Source organism: Cyanistes caeruleus, chromosome 20 (genome assembly GCF_971803275.1).
Source record: "Cyanistes caeruleus chromosome 20, bCyaCae1.hap1.1, whole genome shotgun sequence".
Lineage (NCBI taxonomy): Eukaryota > Metazoa > Chordata > Aves > Passeriformes > Paridae > Cyanistes > Cyanistes caeruleus.
In genome coordinates, this window is record NC_141720.1 from 4,723,764 (window position 1) to 4,745,712 (window position 21,949).

Consider the following 21,949-nt stretch of genomic DNA (forward strand, 5'->3'; position numbering starts at 1 on the left):
GCGCCTGTGGAGCGCCCCGTGCTGCCGCCAGGGGGCGTTAAAGATACCGGCGCGGCGCTGCATCCTGGGAGATGTAGTCCGGCGGCTGTGAGGGGCCGCGATCGGGATGGCGCGGCGCGGTACTGGTGTCTGTGCCTAGAGATCTGGAAACGGAGCTTGCTCCCCAAAACCAGAGCGGTTCAGGCTGCCCCGAGGCTGCGTGGGGCCGTGTGTGTGCGGCAGGTTGACACACCTGTGTAACCCCGCCGGTGTGTGTGTGCAGCCCGGTAAGCCCGTAGGCACTCACGGCGTACCTGTCCGTGAGCCCGTACCACCAACACAGTGCCACGACCCCTGTGGCATTCGCTGCCTCCAGATGCCAGCGAACAGGTAAGATTTGATGGAAGGATCCACGTGGCTTGGTTACTACACCTGCACTATTAAATCCTCACAGCCACACCGTTCAGTCGGTGCACCACGGTTTGCTCACAGTACTTGGGAATGGGCTGGCACCTCTATGGGAGGCCTTTGTGTGAAGACAGCACTTGTAAAATCACCAGAATACAAGAAACGTGAAATTATTAAACTGGAGCTCTGCAAAAACGCTGCCGCTCTCTGAGCATCTGTTCTAGCAGGAGGTGTCCCTAACCATGTCAGAGGCTAGAATAAGATGGTTTTTAAGGTCCCTTCCAACCCATTCTATGATTCTGCTGCTTCATTCAAACACACATAAAAATGCATCAATTTCTGTTTATAGCTGTAAGTATTTCCAGGCTTGTTTTAGAGAAATGCAAACAGGTGCTTCATTTTATGCAACCAGATTTTGTTTTTAAAATGACTTGTCTGAAATGAAGAGGGAACAGCTTGGTTTTAGGTTTTTAAAAGGGATGGGTTTTTAATAAGATTATAACATGAGGCCATATTTGATTTCAAAGTATAGCAATGAAAACAAGTGTTCAAAAAAGCATCTGATGGCTAGCAATGACTCAGAAGGATGGAGAATGTTGCATTTCAAACACCTCTCAGTTCGTGCTACCCAAGACTCCTATTCACAGCTCAGAGAGAGATGGGGGTGGAGGGGGAAATGAAATTAAAAAACTGCAACAGATTTTGAGCTGTCTGTTTTGTTTTAAACAGCAGCTTTTTAGTTATAATAATTATAATGAATATTTCACAGATGTCCATCAAATTTAATCCATGCAAAAATACCTACCTGGGTATACACAGAAACTGAGGCAACCATGGTGAGGGATGAATTTGCCCCGTACTCTAACACATCACTACTGTGCAGGTAAGAACACTGAAGGAGGGAAAAGGAGCTGCTCCATCTGTAAGGGTAACACCATTGTAGGGCATGTGTGGGCAGTTTTGGGGGCTGTCAATGCTATTTTTTCCTGTCAGCAAATTACCCAGTAAATCTCAAGAAATAAGCTTAAGAAATTCAGTACAGACTGTGGACAAAAGCCTTTGAGCATCCCTGAAGCCATTCTGATAATTTATGTTGAAGGATTATGAAAAAAAACTGCTGTAGATATCTGCTCCTCGTAAGAGGTCACCACAAAAAGAACAGTGAAGGGTATCAAAGACTCAAATAATGATGTCACCTTCCTCCCTGGATCAGAGCTGAAGCTCAGGGAACTTTAGACCATGAGGATCTTTGAAGCTTTATTTGAGGAACCATAAGAAGAAAACTGTCCTTTTCCCAGAGTTTGCTGTAACTTGAAGTTCACCAACTGCAATACAGAGAAAGATTGCCCAGTCACATCCCTTCATTCACCTCTCACAATTTACCAGCTGTATTAAAAACTCTCAGTGGCCATGACCAGCCTCACCTGGGGTTTCTCTCCACATCTGTGGACCTGGGAGCTTTAATTAAACTCAGTTCAGGGCCATCAGTCCCTGATGAATTATGGAGATGTTTGTCTCAGGTTCAGTTGCAGCCTATGGAGTTTTTGGGTCTGCAAAGTCAGAGGCTGACTCCTTAGCTTTGTCCCCATGTACTATGAGTAGGTATTTTATTCTGGATTAGTCAGCTCTAGAAATAATCATTCAGCTTATACCATTCTTTTGGAAAAGTTAAAATGAAACTGATCTATTTGCTTTGAGAAATATTTGTGAAGGGCTATTGAAAATACAGTATGTCAATAGCTGATGTTGAATACTGAGGGGAAAAGTAGGGTTTATGTTGCCAGTTAAGGAGCTCATACAGTACAAAGGCTCACACATGACTTCTGTGTAGGTGTTCTTTCCTAGGTTATCAAATTTTATTTTCCTGTGAAATTCATAGTTAGTTCTTGGGAAATGTGGTCCTCTGGGGGATATATGGGAAGTTTTGGCTTAACTGAAGTCTTAAAGGGCAAAACTGGACAGGAGTGATGAGGGAGCTAATAGGGTACTCTCCAGGTACACGAGAAAGGAATAAAAGCAGTGATGGAAGTGGTAAAACATGCAGAAATATTGGCAAACTTTACACGGTCAATATTAGCATAAAACTGAGAGATGCACAGAATCTGCTCCAGCTTCTTTTCCTGCAGAGATATTTGTAAGCAAATGAGCTCCAGTGTCTCTCTGCAGCGTCACCCTAAACCACTCATTTACAGTGTGAAGTCTGAACGCTTCTGCAGCAGCTGCAACCGCTCAGCCCAGAGAGGCTGAGCTCGAGCATCCCAGACAGCGAGGCTTGGATTTTCTGAAGCTTTACAAACCTGCACCTCCCGCTGATGGAAAAAGCGAACTGCAGGCACTCAGATTCGCTCCTAGAGCCTTCCATTTTCTCTCCTGCCGCAAACTGAGTTGCAAGGATGTTGTCGGCAAACGTACCTTTTGATTCTGTAATACCTCCTACCTGTGACTTACACAGCAGCATGTAGCAGACAGAGCAGGAAAAACAAAAGGAATTTCACAAACTGGAATAAATAAGAAAAATTTATTTCCTTCTATCTTAGAAAAACTGAAGATGTGAGCAAAGAAAAATAAGGGGGATGAAACATTTCCTCCTCTCCCCTCCACCCCTTGCTATAAATATTTCTGAATGTACTTTAACATGAATCCCTAAAAATGCATGTGGCCAAGCATATGTGTGTTACTATGTATGGCTATCAACATAACGACAGTTGTGTATGCTGATTTTGTCACCTCATGCAAATAGGACTCCCAGTTTAGTTAGCATAATTAGAAATAGACGTTTGAGAGCTGGATTCTGTCCTTCACTCCTTGCCCTTGCAAAAATAACACATCTAGTCCTCAGAGGGAAAAAAGAGGCAAAAAATGTGGAATGCAATTAGCTTATGAGTCTCTAAGTTACTTGCAAACTGTTTCTGCTGACTCCAGGTAGTGTGACTGTTTAGAATATTTCACGTGTGGGTCTTGAAGTAGACAATTCTGGCATTTTGGGTTCCTAAAAATTGTTATAAACACAGGTGAGAATTTAAATTGAGTGTTTAAAGTTCCAAAAAGAAACAGGCCTAGGATTGTCATTGTCCATACTAATACCACATGATACAGCTGATCAATAGTTAAAATTATTAACTAAAATAAGCCTCTTAAATTGCCATAACTATATAAAGCTGCCTATAGAGATAGAAATTGCTTAAGTATCTATTTTATAGGTACTTAAGTGCTACTATAGTAGCAATGGTACCATAGTAACATCATTGATCTCTTGCAGTATCAGTTGCTCAGAAAATAAAAGTTGTTTTCTAATGCTCCTGTTAACTGAAAAACCTATTTGAAAGAAAAGCAGCCTTTAATTTTTGAGTTTTCAAATATAAAGCTTTCTTTTGTAGAACAATGTCATGAAATGCTTCTTCATCTTCTGTACTTAAACTGAATTGGTGTGAAAATTCCTTAAAAAGAGGTAAAAGAAGTTAAATCTAGTGTATAGGACACTAGGACAGTATTATTGTTTGTATGATTCCCCAGAAGCCAGAGTATACATAAAAAAAAAAATAAGCTGAATGTTATACTCCATTAAGAATGGGATCTGCAAATGGATGTGAGTTTATATTAATATTTTAAGAGCAACAGAGCTGAGTTCTCTGTGCTTTTTGCATCCAGTGAGATGTCACAAAATAGCTCCTGGTATATATTTTACTTTGTGAGACTGAAAGTTAGTAACAGGAGCTGATTGAACATGTGGTAAAATGCATCTAAAAACTGTATCTTTACCTACTGTGGGCCTGTCCTGCCCATCAAGAAATACCAGGAATAGGTTTCTAGAACTGTATTACAAAGGATGAGGGAAAACATGCTTTAATGCACAGATCAGTTTGGTTTGAAATGTTGTGTGAATCCAGTCATCCTCCAAATAAACCAGTCATGGAAGATATTGTAATTCCAGTATCTAATATCAGCTGTTAAGAGCATGTCTGGTGAAACATGACCCATTCTTTCAATACACCGGCCCCTAAACTGTGAGAAGAAAGTACTTTAAAGCTCCATATGCTTTTTCTCCAAGAAGTTTCTGAGGCTTAAATACATTATGGTGAGAACTAGTTATATCCTGGTGAAATGGATGAGTAATAACACCATCCTTGCAGATTGCAGAGGAAATTGTGGGCACTGCAGTATGTTGGTGCTGTCATAGGCACTGAGAAAACTTGGGTTCTCAAAAGTGATGTGGCTTCACCAAGGGTTGCATACCAAGTCTTTTTCAAAGCCAAAATTAAAACATAAAAGTGCACAGTGCAGTCATATGCTGGAAATTAGAAATCTCTGGTTATCTGCATGCCTGATCCAGTCCCTGGAAAAAATTCCTATAGCCCAGCAAAAACTTGGCTGTATAATACAATCCAGCTCCTGAATAAAAACCATTCATATGCTGTCCTCTTATCTGCCAACACATTTTATAACCCTAATCTAATCATACAGAGGTGAAGTGCAGGTTGCCTTATAGTCATGATCCAACAACTCCACTGACTATAGTCTCTGCATTGCAGGATACTTTCTGGGTCATTCTCTTACCTTGAACTTCTAAATCCTATTCTGTTTCATTCACTCCCAATGCCAATGAGGCACTCCCAAGCCTAGGGGATGCATGGGCTGGTTTTGAGTGATGATGCTGTAGTCTGCATTGTGGCTCTTCTTAAGGTTCTGGTGTATTCTCCCATTATGAGCTGCATTTGCCACTGCACACTGAATAGTGAGTTGTTTAATTATTGAGATGTTCCTTACAGGAAAAACAACTGTCAGTGGATGGAGGTCAAGGTCTTCATACCAGTGGTCACTGGGCACTTGACAGCACCTTTGGGCTGTCAGCCTGACACACTGTTTTGTTGCTTGTAGGGAAAGAAAGGATACTAACCCAATTTTCTCTAGTTCTCTTATCTCTCTGTATGAGTTTCAGACTAAATGGTGTGATTACCTGAATCTGGAGCTTTCTCTTCTGTATTCAATTAAACCCTCTCTGGTATGTGTGATGTTCACATTTGGACATAAAGGCATGTCTGAAATCAGTCCTTGGGTTGTAGGTTGGTGGAGTAGCACGTCTTTCTTTACTTCCTATAGCCCTAGTCCTGTCTTGTGTTGTGCAGGCACAAGACTAAATCCATGTCCAGATTTGTTCAAGGCAGTAGACCTATGGACTATTTATAAGCTCAAAAATGTTGTTTATTAAATGATTTCTATGTAGGACATCAGAAAGAAAAGCCCAGTCTATGAGGGGAGCCTCTAGATTATGTCAGAACATAAAATCTAACAGTGAAGAAAGTTACTTGCATGTTTCATTAGTATGGTGGTTTGTAGATTTCCAAATGTACCATACAAATACTTACAAGAGCTTTAGTTGTAGAATTAAGAACAGAGGACATCAATTTCAGATTTACAGTTATCTATACAACCTGAATTCTGCCTTCCCATGGTCTGGCTAATTTATGCCCTGGGATCATAAGACTGATTAACCCTTGTACCCACTGCTGCAAACCAGCCAGGCCAGTGGCTGCTCTAACAGCACGATTACAGGAGCAGAGGATGAACTATGCAAAATGATTTTTAAAAGACTCCATGCGTGGTTTTTGCTCCATGTGTGTGTTCCCTAGGATGACATTTAAGTTTTCATGCTTAACAGGAAAGCATTTTCTCTGTGTGCAGACAGCCATAAAGGATTCTGGACATGAATAGAGCCCATCATTGATTAACGTGAATGGTCATCTCCAAATTGATTATTGTAAAATCAGGATGGTATAAAAAGGCCCAAAGGAAAAATCAACATATGTTGCTGCACTGAAAATTATTAATGATAACTGTATATCACCAATAACAGTCTGTGTTCAGCTTACAATGCTTTCAGGTAAAAATCAGTTCCAAGGACTTTAATGAATCAAGTAGTCTTTATTGGCATGAATAAAAAGACTATACAGTAAATTATTTCAGGATGGATTCTCTGGAATAGCAAGGAGCACAAATGCATCTTTATCCTTGTGAGGTCTATCATAAGAAGAAATCATAGTCACATTATATTTTCATAGAGAGCCTGTGTGTACTGAAAGCACTTAAAATTAATTTTGCTGTGGAAAACAGGCCCTGCAGGAAAGGTTTTGCTGCAAACCCACCCCCTGCCAAAAAACAAAAACAAACAAAAAAAAAGGGGGGGGGGAAACACGGACCTGCTAGAGAAGTCACCTCAGTCTACAGCATATAACAATATTGCAGAAGTCCCTGTTTTCTTCCAGGTTCTCATGATAAGCTTGCCAAGATGTGACCACAGCAAATGGCCAGAGACTGTTTTGGGTTTTTTCCATCTTCTCGGTGAGATGGTTCCCAAAGATTCCCCTGGACTATTTAAAAAAAAAAAAAAAAACAAACAAAAAAAACACAAAGAGCAGAAAGCCCACGCTGTTGGATGCCATCTGCTCCTCCTGTGCAGCAGTTTATTCCATTCCCTGCCCAGCCCTGGGCAGATGGTGTCCATTCCCTCCCAGCCCTCTCGAGGGACAGGGGACCTCAATGCCGCCTCTGCGCGGGGAATGAGCGATGGAGGTGCTGCAGGCTGGGGCGACCTGAGAGGAGGCTCCGGGGGTGATCCCCAGCCCCGCGGGGGCGGCCGTGTCCTGCAGCCCTGCCCAAGGAGCTGCCTCCCGCCTGGGTTGGGCCGGGGAGCGGGGCCGGGCAGGTGCTTGCTGGCCCCGGCGGGAAGATGGAGGCGGCGGGCGGGGAGCGGTGATCGCCGCGGGCTGCGCCGTGAGTGGCGGCGGGGCGAGGAGGCGAAGGGACGGGAAGCGGCTGCGGGTCCCGGCGCGGCCCCGCCGCGGGGAGCGGGACGGGCTGCGGGAGCCGCGGGCAGGGGAGGGTGGGAGCGGGTTTTGGGAGGTGGGGTTTGGAAACCTCCTCCACAGGCTGCCGCTTGCGATGACCCCGGGGGGAAGGAGGAGGCGGCAGGGGGGGATCGGCTCAGTGAATGAATGGGCGGCAGCGGCGGCGGCTCCTCTGCTCAATGGCTGCTGGGCTGATACGCGCCAGCCCCGCAGCCGGTGCCTCCCTCGCCCTCCCGTATTTTGTCTCAGGCTCGCCTCGCTCGGGGCTCCCCAGACATGTTCAACCAGCAGCAGTTCCAGCAGCAGCTGCTGCAGCTCCAGCACCTCCTCCAGCAGCAGCAGCAGCACCATCACCACCCTCCGGCGCAGCAGGGAGGCCGGTAAGCGCCACTACGCGAGGCCGGGGATCCGCGGCCTGTCCCGGGGGACCGCTCTCCTCCGCCTCCCTGCACTCCGTCCCTCCTCGCCGCGGCGGGGCTGCTCTCCCCTGGTGGGGAAGGCGACAAAGGGAGGCGGGCAGGGGTTGGGGGGCGCAGGCCTCGATCGGGGCAGAGCCTGGAGGCACCGAGGGGGCCGGGGGTGTGCGACGGAGGGCGGCGGCCCGTGTGGTGTCTTGCCGTGTTCCCTCTGCGCTCCGGGGATCCCTGTCCGCCGTCCGGAGCTGGTGTCCCCGAGAGCCCGTGGGTGACCCGGGCAGCCCGTATAGGAGCCGGGGGTGGATGCTCCGAGCCGAGCGTCGCCCCTCAGGGCGGGCAGGGCAGCCGGGGCTCAGGGAAAACGCCTTCTCCTGCAGAAACAGCACTCAGCAGAGCCACCCTCAGCAAACACGAGCACTTTATTGTTTTATTGTTGAACTTAAACTGTCTATTTATTTTCTTTCTCTTTCTGGGTCTGCTGGTCTGGGTGTGATGATTTAACTTATTTCTGCAGTGGCACCAGCGCTTAGGCTGTGGCTGAGCACGGTGGGGCAGGGAGGGAATGAAGAAAATTGTGTTTTGTTTGTGAAAGGAGGAAGGATATTTGCCCGAAAATAACCACGGTTTTCCTAAAAAATGCAAGATGTAAAACAACTTGGATAGGAGCAGTTGTCCCCGATGAGCTGAGATTTGTAGAACCAGCACAAATTCTCTGAAATTATGCATTTATTTTCAGTTACTATTATCTTTAAAACCTTATTATTTGCAAATTCAAAGCAATGGCGTGCAAATTTAGGAAGAAAGTTAATTTGTTATTTAAGGAATTATTGTGTTACTTTATCCTTATAAGGCATTTTTCTCTGAGGTAAGCGTGGGAATTTTTCTGTTTTACTAGAAATATGAACCTGCAAATCTTTTTACCATTTTTATATGTTTTATGCTATAAAAAAAAAGCTGCACTTAAAATGCCAGTAAGGGGCTGACTGCTAGATAGCATGGCTGCATTTTACACCTTTAAAAGTATGATTTTTGTGGTATAAATATCTCAGCTCAGAGACTGGAACAATCTAGAGCAGCAAATGTGAAGATGAGCTGCTGTGAATTCTGTTAAAGGGGTTGGGTTTTTTTGTCAGGGTGGATATTTCGATCCGTGTTTGTACCTCTCTTCAGCTCTGACAGATTTAGCTGTGTCAGCAGCGTGCATAGAGGTGGGCCTGACCTTGCAATCGCCTGAAGAAGTGCCTGCCAGTTTCCTCAGACTTTTCTCTCATGTCTGCTCCACCCTCCTTAGAACTGGAGAGGTCTCTGCTGCTTCTTCCTCCTCGTGTTTTAAATATGAAGGCCGTGGTTTATTTTTCCATCTGGTTCTTGCAGTTAGGGGGCACCATTGACAGTTCTGACCTGTCTGGCTCCGTGTGGGAGGTGTTGATTTTGGGAAAATGAGCTCTAAGCTACTGCGAAAACTCCCTGGTTTTTAGAACTTTTTTGTTGTCGTGTTAAATGTAGCTGCTGATCTAGATCACTCATTTCTCCTGATGGGTGCTGCATAATTCTGTAGAACCGCAGTCAGCTCCTGGGCTTTTTTTATGCTGCTTGGGAGGCTCTATGTGGGCTTGGTGCTAAGGAGTTGTCTCTGACCTCAAATTCTTTGATAGACAATCTGTCAGCTTTGGAAATTCCAGGAGAGTGGGGGAAAGAGAATATAGTGCCAGTGCATGGTGTCTTTTCATACATGTATATCAACCTTTCAGCTATTTGCTCCTGTTCTATGCTTGCTAGGCTCCTGGATGGAAGGGTACAGTTTTTATTGGGTTCTCATGATTGATGCCTTCTTTTCCAGGGGTTTGCCGCCACCGCAGCAGCAACAGATGCTGAGCTTACGGGCAACAAATCAGCCATCGCTGCTCAATGCCAATCCTATGCTTCAGCGGGCCTTACTCATGCAGCAGATGCAAGGTACTGTCGTTATGGGAAACGCTTACTTACTGGAGTTATTTAATCATCCTCTTGGACTGAAACCATACCATGGCTATTTCCTGCTGAACCAGTGCAGTTCTTGTACTTGGCAGTTCCGTTTGTTGTCTTCTTTCTTTTCTTTTTTTTTTTTTCCTCTTCTCTTTAAATTAGTCCGTAGTTCTCAGAACCGAGGTTCTTCAGTTGTTGAAAATCACATGTGCCCAACTGTTCACAACTGGGAATAGTTCTAGGAGATATCAGGTTAGATACTAAATACATGCCTTCCCTTTTAGGCTTGATGGAGCAAGTATTTTTTTCATCAATAGATGTAGATAAAATACTGAGATTTTGATTATTTGGCTGTCTTTCTTGGTAACAAGGTTAGGGCCATTTATTTAATTATCTGTTACATACACAGTAACCTTATTTGCAGTAGATACTTGTCTTTGTCCAAATTTAGTGTAGTGCAAACAAATACTGAGATAGAAGAAGGTTTGTGTGTCAATTGTATTGTGAAATTTTGATTCCCTGAAATTACTGTAATTTCTATGCTGGTTAATATCTCTGTCTTTCCATTATTGTGCTTCCACAAGGGGATATTCCTTTTCTTTTTGTGTTTTCAAAACAAATTTATGAAGCTGCCTTAATAATAGCATTACTAATGTAAAGATAGTAAGAATAAAGGTGTGTTTTTATTTTTTGCTCATGTCTTAACCTGACAGTTCTTTTCAACACAGCAAATCAGTACCTGGGACAGTTTTCAAGTGCCTAATCTAGATTAATGCCTGCAATTTCTACCTTGCCTGTGAATCATGCCCAGATGTGAAGACAAAAGATTTATTCTGCATGTCGTTAACTCTCCTTTTGTTCTCTCTTGCCCATTTAACGAGAGGGCTCTCTAGTGACTCCAGTGGCTCTCCACAGATTTCTCTCAGGTTGAAGGGAAAGTGACAGTGAGAAAGGACAAGCCATGCTCTGAAGATTGATGTACACATATCATTGTCAGGAAAAATTGTGACTCCAGCCTTCATTCAGCCATGCTCCTTCTAGATATGTTTGCAGTCAGCTGACGTTTTTCCCTGAATCTTTAATTGAGAAGTTGTATTTAAATAGTGTGCCAAGGACCTGGGGCTAATTAGATAGAGCAGGATAAGATATGTTAATGAATACTTTACATGCACTTTGTCTTAGTGTTGCTTCTCTTCACCTCTCCACGAAATTGTGACCCCTCTCAATAACCTATCTCAGGTAGCCACAGGTAACATGGAATATGGTTGCCAATGTCCAGTGTAGTCCTTTCTAGTGATATGAATTTTTTGGTCATTCAGGTTTGGGTTACATGTTTGAATATCTGATGCTGTGCCATTTCTCTCCCTGGGAAGCATCAGCATAAATTATTCATTGGCTGTGTGTGGCTTCAGCAGTGGGAATAGGAAAAGATAAATACTTCAAATTGAAACAGATGTGTAGTTCTTTAAAGGTACCAAACCAAGACCAGAAGATAATTTCTTGTGTTAGATTTATTTTTTTTAATATAGCTATGCCCTTTTACAGTAAGGGATTATATATGGGAAGTAATAATAGACCAGATTGCTTTTGAAGACAAACACAGAGAGTACTTCCTATTGTGTTGCAGATTTTTAACAGTAGCTTCGTTTTTCAGATGTTTGCTTCCAAACTTTGCTGCCCTGTTTTGACAGCAGCTAAAAGGCTAGAGTATGCACTAATTCAAGTGAGAGAGACAAAATGGCAATTTAAGTCCAGGTTCCCTACATGATGGATGGTTTCTGAGGGTATAGCTGAGGCATCTGGGCCCCTCCATTCTGTCACTGCTGAAATGGGGGTGACAAGGACTGTCTTCAGAAGAAATTTTTGAGACTTGATTAATAGTCTTTGGATGCTGAACTGTTCAGAAGGCAGAGCATTATAATTGGAAATGGCAGAGTCTCAAGTGTCAGAGTTGAGGTTGACATGTTGAGCTTGCATGACAATCAGGTGGCAAAGAGGACTGTGGGATTTATTTTTTTTAAAAGTTAGGTGTCGTTTTAAATGAAATGCTGTTACTGGCTTGTGTTAAAGAGCTCCATGCTATGGTGTGGGCAGTCAGCTGCACAAATGTGGGGTGAATTTTCCTTTTTTTACAGAGAGTTTTCATAAAACGAGACCTTGTTTGTCGTAAACATGAGCACTAATTTGTCAGATCAAATAATTGCCCTAATGATCTTTGCCTGGAGTGACAATTATAATTAAATAGCTTGATCCATAGTAATGGTTGCTATCATGTAAAATCATTCTGTGTGCTGAAGAGGGTAAAGCACAGAGCACCAATACAGTACCCAGTAAAAGACTGGGTCATATGTAGAGGAGCCCTTCCCTTCTACCTGCTGCTTGTTCAGGTGGAAGATTTTCTCTCTGCACAGCGCAGGGTGGTGAAACGCTGTGTTTGCATTTATAGGAAACCTGCGTGGATTTAACATGACAGCGCCAGCACTGCAGCAGTTCTTCCCTCAGGCTACAAGACATTCCCTCCTGGGACCACCACCTGTTGGGGTCTCCTTAAAGCCAACTCGGCTGGGCTTCCCCAGCCTCCCATTCCAGCGGCAGAACCGGACCTTTCGTAAGGTGGGATTGTGGTTTCCAAGTGCTGGGGGGCTTTGTGCTCCTTTTACACTTGCAGCTGTTGACAGTATAGTAGGTGGAGAACAAAGGAAAAGGGAGAGAGCCTTACAAAGAAAATAATGTTTTACGCCATGCTGCTGACATGGAAATGCAGAAATCATTCCATCCCAAAGGCTTTTGTGGTCCATATTTACATTTATGATGCAAAGGTTTCTTGTCACTACTTGCCCAAGAGAGAGAATTCCCCATGATAGAGCTGTTTAAACCTAAGATATAAAAGGAGCCTTTAGAAGTATCAGCTTAAAAGTAATTACAATGGAAGAAATCCTTGCTAAGTGCTTTGCTGTTCCAAAGCAGTTTGTTGTTCTCAAACAACTTGCTCCTACTATGGACACTCTGCTTCTTTGGGCTGTTCTCCCACTTTTTAAGATCAAAATCGTATTTGTCCCAGTGGATTTTGTAAAATCTACAATTCTTGTTTTGTAAAAACCTTTCTCACTTTCCATCATTAAGAACTCTTTTGTATCCTGGAAATGTTTCTTGGGTTGACTGCTACTTGCTTCCTCTTAGATTAGTTTTGGCATATTTCATCCCATTCTGTCAAAAAGATGTAGTGGATTAGGAAAACTCACACTCTTGGACTGTCCTTCAGAGTCAAAAGAAGGGGGATTATTTTGGACTATCCTTTTCCCTGCCCATGCACCTCTTGCCAGAGTTCCTCTAATATGATCCTACCCTCTGCAAGCAGCTGGATTTCCTACAGCTGCTGCTAAAAGCACTGGGGACATGTCCTGGCTGCCTGTGAAACTGAAATGCTTTGCTCTCTTTGACCATGTAATCTTGCCTTAGGCAGGGCAGTCCATTGTAAGCCATCTATTCCTTTCCATTATCACATGCTGGAATTCCTGTTCCTGTCCCACAGTAAAACTCTGGTGTTCTAGGTAGTGTGTGTTAAGGACTAAGAGCTGGCAGTGACTCTCTCTGCCCATTGCAGGACTTCCAGAGGGTTCCTGACAGGAAGCGGGAACTAGATCCTGGTTCTTCATCTCAGACACAAGGTGATGAGAAAATGGAGATTCCAGAGGGAATGCAAGCAGGGTCAGAGCAGAACAATTCCTCACCATCCACAGGTAAGAGGGGGCCTGTAGTGAAACAACTGCTTGCAAATATGTTAAACTTCTCTTGACTGGTCCTGCAGCAAAAATTGGAGGTGACTTTAGGCTTAACCAGATATGTTTCTCTCTAATTGTAAATACTTAAAACTGCATGTGCTGGCCCTCTGCTGTGTGCTTCATGTACTACTTTAACCTGAATATTTTTGATTTTTTTATGAGCCTGCTCCATTTCTCTTGCATGGAAGCCTCTCAGAAGTCCCTTTGACACTGAGCTCTGTTTAAGATGGGGGGGGGGGGGGGAAACTGGTCTGAAATTAAAGATTCCACACTGCCTTACCCATGCTGAAGTCAACATCTCATGCAGCCAAACACATCAAGCAGAACCAGTTACAATCAGTATGCTAAGGAAAAGATGAGTTGAAAGTCCTGGTGCCCCAGTTGTCAAAACAGAAACTGCTGGCACTGAATATCTTAATGTCAGATACAGTACAGATGTGGGAATGTCATTTCTGACTGGAGAGTGCGTGATTTAAAACTGCAGGCTTTGATGAGGTTGTGACCAGGGAATATGCAGTGGTGAAGATTGTCTTACTAACTGGTTGCTGTCAGGTAGATGTGCCTTTTTGGCTTATATTAATGTTCCCATGATCATGGCTCTTGTCACTTAGGTACAGGACTGAGAGCCACTTAGTAGATATGAACATAGATTTCTTTTTTTTGACCAACACCTCATATAGTGACATTGCAATAAAACTCAAATATTTGAGGTCAATATCTAACCTTGCCAGAGCAGCTCATAAATTTAGAATAAGCAAGTATTTAGTATTATTTGCTCTAACAGAGCCTCATTGGCATTTGCTATTCCGATGTGGAATATGCTTAAGGTGGCACGGTCTCTTTTGCTAAGGAAATCTTCTGTGTTTCTGCAGAGCCAAGAACTCCAACAGAGTCTGTGTTGAACACTGAGCCTGCAGCAAAAAGACTGAAGAGGTATTTATTGAATGGGGTATTAAGATAGTTACTGAGTTTAAAATTATGGTCTAATTTTTTTTCTGATAATTAGGGCTGTATACTCCATTGGCCTGATGTCTAGTATGTAAGAGGTATTTCAGATGCTTGTGAACAGTTCAGAAAATCTGAACGTGGTGTTTGCTGAGATACTGGGTGTTGTGGGGTCTCTGCTAGGGGATCCAATTATGAGAATGAAAAATGAGAGATGCAGCTCATGTAAATGTGCAACAAAGCTGAGTTTGCTCGTGTATTCTCCTGCCAGGATCCTTGTAAGAAGCATAGAGGTTCTATTCTATTCTGGTGTATTTGTCTAAGTTTCTTCCCTAAATGTCAAAAAAGTGAAATGAACAGAAAGGGAAAGCCTTGGAATATGTTAGGTTACAGTAGGTGTAGGAGAAGGTAGTTTATTTTGAGAAATGGTAAAGGGAATCAATGCTCCCTAGTATCCAAGCCTGTATCCATGAGTGTTGAGTTCTGTATCTCTTCTGCAAAGGTTGCCAGTATCTCTGTCTGCTGGGTAAAAATAGACAAAGGCAATCCTATTATCCCCCAGGGATGCACGGCAGGCTGGCCTTGGCAGGCCCATCCCGGCTCTCCCGGCCTCCCGAGGGTGCGGCAGGGACAGGCAGGGCTGCATTGCCATCTAGTGGGAAGGCACCTCGCAGAGTTCCCGGTGCCATCTGCACCGGGCTGCTCCTCTCCCAGAACTGTCACCCTTGGCTGGTGTGGAGGGAGAAGAGGAGGGAGTGAATACAGATTTCTGTAGGCACTGACTTGAGAATTCTCCAGCATATGTTAACGACGATGAGTCAGGACTCCTGGGTCCTCTTACCTTCCCTGTTAGGCATTCACCGCCTGCTTTTGGACAAGTTTCCTCACTTTGCTTTTCCCATCTGTAGATTACAGATTAATGGATAGCTTTAGGGAGAATATTCCAGGATTACATGATCAAGGTAATATCTGAACATCAAAGTAAAACATTAAAGAGTGATAAATACTGTGTGCTTAGGGACCGTTGTGAGTTATGGACTCTGATTAGCAAGAAAGTGAATAAATTCAATTAAAGCTAGGTCTAATACATTTGAGTGTATGCTTTGTTAATCTGTTTGCCAAAGCTAATTTAATTTTAATTACATTAATATTTAGCAGGTTATTAATCAAAGTCCTATTACATGCACTGAAAAGAAGAATCAAGTTTGAGGAATGACAGCTCTCACTGCAGCAAGCCAGCTATTAGGAAAATTCTTTCCTAAGCTGCAGTTGGGGACTGCCAGATTTGATGCATATATTATGGCTGGTATTTACCTAGAATAGATTATTCCTTAGCTTTTTTTGAAGTGTTTCTAGTATCTTCCAATGAACAGATGATGGATCTGTAAAAAAAATCGTTTACTGTTCTCATACTGCCCTTCACAGATGACAAGGGCATTCCCCCATCTATGTCATAAACTTGTGTTTCATGCTTCATTGTTCCATTTCCCTTTAGCTAGGAATACCAGCCTCCTTCTTCATTTCAGGTTTTTCCCACTTCTGCCTTTGCTCCTATGTACCATCTGTACACCTGGAACAACATCCTCATTCCAGTGCAGAAAGCACTCATCATCTTCAAATCCTCCTTGAACACCCACTTCTAGCATGGCATGACAAGTATCCATAGAATACCGTTTCTTCTTTAAATCATGCTCGTGGTGGCTTTTGCTCCCTTAGATCGCTCCTTAGGTTTGCAGTTCAGGCTGCAAATCCTCTCCCTGAGTGCTGGCACCATCTGTGTGTGGTACCGTTAGCGTGGAGCCTGCTGGTAGCACCTGACAAATAATGGTAATGCCAGTCACTCCTGTTTAATTCGTGTTTGCAGTGCCCAAACCCTGCTGCATATTTATAGCCGTGTAACCCAGTTCCATTATCACTTATCAATCTGATAAATTATGCGGTGTGTGTGTGTTCGGATAACGGGATGCGGTACCTGCGCTATCAGCTGTCCTGCTTGTGCAGAAGGTGCTGCTCCCTCTTGGCAGAAGGACACCAGCAGGTGGGAATTTGAGCCGCCCTCAGAGCAGACAGTCAAGTTATGGTGGAAAGTTGGTCCTGACAGAAAAACAAGGGATAGAGAAAATGACTGCAGAGAACACTTTGTGCCCTCTGGAAGTCAGACATTTATTCTCAATAGTCCCCTCAGAAGCACTTTTCTCCTTAGCAGAGAAAATAATAGCAATAGCAAATAAAACAAAGCAAGGCCCTTTTGATTTGCATCTTGTCAAGTTTCACTTCCCCCACAAGCAGAGCTGTAGGGACTCTAAAATGAAACATGACTAGTATGAATAGAACAGGCAGCTGTGGTGAAATCCCTGTAAAGGCACCATGGAGAACTCCTTCAGTTCTGATAGGTCTCTTCTCTCATGCATAGAGCAGCCACGAGCACTGTCCAAGTATTCCAATTTCCCTACAGGTCACCAGTCACGACAGGGGAGAGCTCTCAGAGCTCTTATTAAGAATATTTCTTGTATGAACTTAATTCCCTTCAGGCTTCTTGCAGGAGAAGTCAGCTAACCAAAAAACCAGTTGTAGCCTTCTTGTCCAAATTATTTGGCTGCCATTTCTGAATCCATTCTAGAACACCCACTCTACATTATTTTTATTTATTTCTGCCAAATTATTGCCTGAAATACCACTTCCAGTAGCTTATTGATTTGGGGTTTAGTGGAGAGTGTGGTAGGTTAGACCCCAGCCTGTGCCTTGGTGTGCCTTTTGAAATGCTTGTCTGTAACATGGCAATTAAAATACTTTTCTTGATATCCTTGAAGTGTGACTGGGGAACCTGCGTTAGAGGATGCCACAGACAGCAAGAAAGCAGGAGCCTCGTGCACCCATGTCCAAGCTGATGGTGAGTTGCTGAACCCTGTGATTTGAACTTTCAGGGCACTCTGTGCTCAAAATGCACCTGTAGGTCGTGTGGGTCTACAGAAATATTCTTCTCCCAGTTGTATAGAATAGGGAAAGGAAGATAAAATCTAGGAGCCAAATCCAAACTTTGTACCCTACTATCTATTACCTGGCAAAGGCAAATGATTTGATGTTTCCATCTTTACTAAGGATAAGGAGAAAGGTTTGTGAAGTGGCTTATGGCCAACAGTGCTGTGAGGAAAGCTCCCTGACTTCACTCACCTGCTGCTTTGTTTTTCCTGTCATTGCTGTTTTGATTTAAAGCTGCTAAAAGGACTCTCCCTTCTTAGGTACAGACAATGCAAAGGAGTACACAGCTGATGATCTCTCCAGAGAGAGGAAATTCTCTGAGGAACCGAAGGCTCCTGAGGTGAGCAGACACCGCTTCATGCAGGGGTGGTGCAGAACATACAACCTCCCCCTCCATCCTGGAGAAGCCCGTTGCCACTGGGAACCAGCTGGCACCCACGTCTGGAGCTCTGTCTCCTGCTGTAAGCTGTTGTCCCTGGCAATAAGGCATAATATGTCTGCAATTAGTGCGCAGTCTGCTCTGACTTGCTGCTTTGGTACCTCTGCTGGCCTGTTCCTTACCTACTGCTGCCTATGGATGGGGCATTCATTAAGATTTTTGTATTCAGCTGGAAAGATGGAAAGCTGAATTGAAAGAGTTACTTAAAACTCCATATGTGGAAGGCCATAGCTAAATACATCTTTCATATTGTTAAAGGGCAAGTGTAAAAAGATTCAGGTGGTGTTAAAAGATGCAACCTGAGAGTCTTTTGCATTAAATACATGGCCCCCATGCTGGATGTTACATCAGGGCTTTAGGCTGTGTGAAGCTGTGAGCAAAGATTTAACCTCAGGTGTGAATCAGACTTGACAGGCTTCCATAATTGGAAGACATTTATTGATGTGATCAAATGTATCATTCTGGCCTTGTCTGAGTTCCTCACTCCATCATCAGGTGTTGTGCTGAGTAGGCTTTAGTTTTGCTGTGGAGAAACATGAGCTGATTGTGTCCCTTAGCAACAATTGTTTGTGGCTCCATTCCCCAGAGACTGGATCATACAGTGGCTGCAGAGGATGCAGAAACAACCATCTGTGCTAGTAGGACTGGTGCTATGACACAGGGATTGCTGATTTAGCAGCTTTGGGAGGAGTGTGTATGAGAGTCCTTCTGATCAGCCTCCTGTGGGTTCAAGCTCAAGTGCATTTTCCTAAAGGGTAAAGAGCTTAGGTGACATACAAAAAGGAGGTGTAATTTTTAGAGTCTTCTACTGAGGGATTGAACTTAATGTTGACTCCGTCTTTTGGCAGGTGTTGAGCTCTGGAGGTTCATTGAAAGTGACTATTCAGCAGAGCAGTGAGAGCAGAGCTATCAGTACAACAGCTCTGAAACCAGGGCACTGGGCCTGTGACGTGGGCACAGCTGATCCCAACCCGGAATCAGTCCTTAAATTCTACTGCTACATTTGCAAGACTAATTGCTGCAGTCAGCAGGTAAAAATGCACAGGTCTGACAGGGATCCAAGTGGTCAAGAGATGGGAATTAGATGGATGACTGTGAAGGGGACTTGTTAGCAAGGGCTCATACTTTAGGAACAAGGAACATAAGAAATGATGACAAGTATGCAGATAAAATAAACCTCTCCTGAGAGCTGGCAAACAACCTGCTAGAGGGAGAATGTGGGTGGATCCACAGGCAGCCATGCTCTTAAGCTTTTATATTTCATTGTTAAACAGCAGTCAAAAGAAAGGAAAGCATAGCTCATAGCTATTATTTTCTATGTTTTGGATACATTTAAAAGGATTTTTCTCCTAACTTCTTTTTCAGAATTTCCAATCCCACATGGCTGGAATTCAGCACCAGCAGCGACTTGGGGAGATTCAGCACATGAGCAATGTTTGTTTTGTTTCACTACTGCCCATGGTGAAACAGCAGAAGGTGCTAGCAGGAAAAGATGGGTAAGTGTTAGTCTGCAGTAGAAAATTCGATCTGAATGTGGCCCTACATGGGTTTTAAAATTCTTCACTGCACCAGGGTGCCTCTCAGTTTTAGGTAAGGTACAAACCCCTCTGGTTTCAAGGGCCTTAATCTCACTTAGGCAACTTTTTATCTTGCTGAAGGATACCAGAGCTGACTTTGACCTGTGTAGTTTTCAATACAGTAGATTAAGTAGGAGACCTGTTTTATCTGGTGCATTTCTGTCAGCACAAGCGAAAGCAACTTATAAGTGGGTGAGAAGGAGAGAAGATAAATCCAAGCCTGTAAAGATAGGAATTGTGAAGAAAACAATGCCAGGGACAGATTGCTAACTGCAGTATTCCATGGAGAATGCAAAGGTGTGACTTACAGCTCTATCTGTTGTCACTTCAGAGAGACCCAGCAGCGGTGGTGTAACACATGCCAGGTGCATTTCACAGGGGACCTCATCAAACATCGCAGGACCCAGGAACACAAGGTAACAGCCATAGTGTGGACTTCATTTTACACTGACCTTTATTGTGGGGGTTAAATGGAAGTGTGTAGCATCTCCTGCTCCCCAGGCAGCAAAGGAAAAGTGACTGGAGGGATGCACATAAAGTTCCTCTAGTAATTCCTTCCCTAAGGACACTGCAGTGCTACCTCCTGCCTCTGGCATTGTTGGAGCTTCCAGTTGTCATAACATGTCAGTATGGCCTGAGGCACCTCTAGTATGTAATTGACTTTTCTTAAGAAATATGATTTATCATACTCACCTAATTCATTGAATGGAGGAATTGGTGGACAACTTCTTTAAGCTAAACTTCAGGCAGGCCAGCATATTTATTGACTTTTAGGGAAGAAGTGCCAGAACACCTATTTTAAGACTCACTTATTTTTGTGCTGCATGTTTTTCATCTTTTTGGTGGATAGAAGTTAGAGAGTCCTTTCTGCTGAAAAGACTATTTTCTTTGTGGTCTCCCAGGATGTGGGGCTGGCTTTGTTTCAAGATTCATCTGCATTCATCCAAAGCAGTGCCTCTTGTGACTTACAGAATTTTCCCTCTTTCCTTAGTTGGCCAAACGCTCGCTTCGTCCTTTCTGCACTGTCTGCAGCCGGCACTTCAAGACCCCTCGCAAGTTTGTGGAGCATATGAAGTCCCCCGAGCACAAACAGAAAGCCAAAGAGGTGATACTGCCTGGGGTGGAGAGCTGTGCAGGTCTGGAAGCAGCTACACTGTAGAGTAGGATAACTTTCTCCTTCCCTGACTACTGCAGGACTGCAAGGAAGATGTGCAGTTCTTCCAACCCTGTTTTAATTTTCATTTTTTGCTGAACTTCAGATGTTAGCACTGAAAGTTAATTGAAAAAGGGAGAAGGTGTTGAATGTGTCCAGAAGTAAGAGAGCTTTATGCCCCTCTTGTAGTCCCTACTACTCATCATATACAGTCTGTCCTGAGTCTGGGCTCTACCTTGGGTAAATGGCAAGTGCAAAGTTGATCTGATCTTTCTTTTCTGTACGTTACAGGTTAGACTAGGAGAGAAGGAGTTGGGGAGCCCAGAAGATTCAGAGGAGTTGATCACTGTGGATGCTGTTGGCTGTTTCGAAGATGATGACGAGGAAGAGGAGGAGGACGAGGGAGGAGCTGGTGAGGAGGAAGACCGAGATGTAGTGCTGATGGAAAATGAGGATTCTGCTGCCAAGCAGGTATGCTGTGCGAGATAAGAAGGAATTACCTATCTGAGAATCTGCTGTGGGATCCTATGACTTAGTTGGTCTTGGCTGGTTGAGCTCAGGCTTTCAAGAGTCTGCTCAACCTTGCATAGCAGTAGGGTGGAACTCTAGGGTTCTTCCAGAACACAGGGTGATGCAGATGAGAATCGGGTAGTATGTGTGAGATACATGAAGGTGTTTCTGCTGTGCTGTACAGCTTCTGCTGTCTTCAGACATTAACCTCATTGAGGAGCACAAAGCAGTATTTTGACATAGTCTCCTTTAACAGCCCAGCAGTAGCTGTGTCTGATAGCAAAAGTGTAGAGGTTTATCTTGACAAATACGTTACCAAGAAGGAGGTACATGGCTAAGCTACTTCAGGCTTGGAGTGGAAGGGGGGATTTTAACCCTTGTAATGAAGTGGTCTGCTGATACTGGGGTTTACATGTGCCCCTAAGCAGAGGCTGTGCAACTCTGTCTCTAGTATGTGAATCCTGTTTTGCTCCCAAGCTTACCAGAAAAATGCAAGAGCCTGGCAATTGCCATAGCTGCAGTAGGCACTAATGTTCTTCTGGTTTTCAGGCTGGGCTGAAGGAAGTGTCTTTGGAGGATTACGAAGGAAGTGAGAAGTATTGTCCAGACACAGCCTATGGTAAGCAAGCAGAGTTAAGCACAAAGGGCCACAGAGCCTTCTCTGGCCACATGCTGTATCTGTAGGGGAGGATGGTCTGTACCTACTGTTATAATGACTTTTTGGGCCACGGTGCTCCAGCATCTGCATTGGACTGATGCATGTCACTGCTGCTGGGAGAAGAACCTCTCCTGGGAACAGGATGTTTCTTTATTACTGTGTGATAAAACATAAGGATGTGATTGATGTTTGTCAACTGCCTTTTGCTTTGAAGACGGATGAGAGCCAGATAAGGTAGGACATAGAATGAGCAGGGCAGGAATACTGAAGAAAGTAGGTAGCAAATGAGGGATGCT

At 43.9% G+C, this 21,949-nt stretch overlaps 1 protein-coding gene across 6 annotated transcripts in view; it reads left to right on the top strand.

Moving 5' to 3' along the window:
* The window catches only part of CIZ1 (CDKN1A interacting zinc finger protein 1), a 26,205-nt gene continuing 4,256 nt past the window's right edge, over positions 1 to 21,949 (top strand). For 2 of the 6 annotated variants that reach the window (XM_086858005.1, XM_086858010.1), the window contains exons 1-15: positions 1 to 369; positions 1,157 to 1,270; positions 7,479 to 7,609; positions 9,486 to 9,601; positions 12,057 to 12,223; positions 13,215 to 13,350; positions 14,265 to 14,325; positions 17,148 to 17,227; positions 17,577 to 17,656; positions 18,604 to 18,786; positions 19,121 to 19,251; positions 19,664 to 19,748; positions 20,324 to 20,437; positions 20,777 to 20,956; positions 21,545 to 21,614. In XM_086858005.1, coding sequence (XP_086714131.1) covers positions 7,506 to 7,609; positions 9,486 to 9,601; positions 12,057 to 12,223; positions 13,215 to 13,350; positions 14,265 to 14,325; positions 17,148 to 17,227; positions 17,577 to 17,656; positions 18,604 to 18,786; positions 19,121 to 19,251; positions 19,664 to 19,748; positions 20,324 to 20,437; positions 20,777 to 20,956; positions 21,545 to 21,614 — 1,507 coding nt within the window. In that variant the 5' untranslated portion in view covers positions 1 to 369; positions 1,157 to 1,270; positions 7,479 to 7,505. Of the gene's footprint in view, positions 370 to 1,156; positions 1,271 to 6,936; positions 7,156 to 7,195; positions 7,610 to 9,485; positions 9,602 to 12,056; positions 12,224 to 13,214; positions 13,351 to 14,264; positions 14,326 to 17,147; positions 17,228 to 17,576; positions 17,657 to 18,603; positions 18,787 to 19,120; positions 19,252 to 19,663; positions 19,749 to 20,323; positions 20,438 to 20,776; positions 20,957 to 21,544; positions 21,615 to 21,949 lie in introns of those variants that run through there. The other 4 variants (XM_086858007.1, XM_086858008.1, XM_086858004.1 and 1 more) reach the window with 4 other exon arrangements.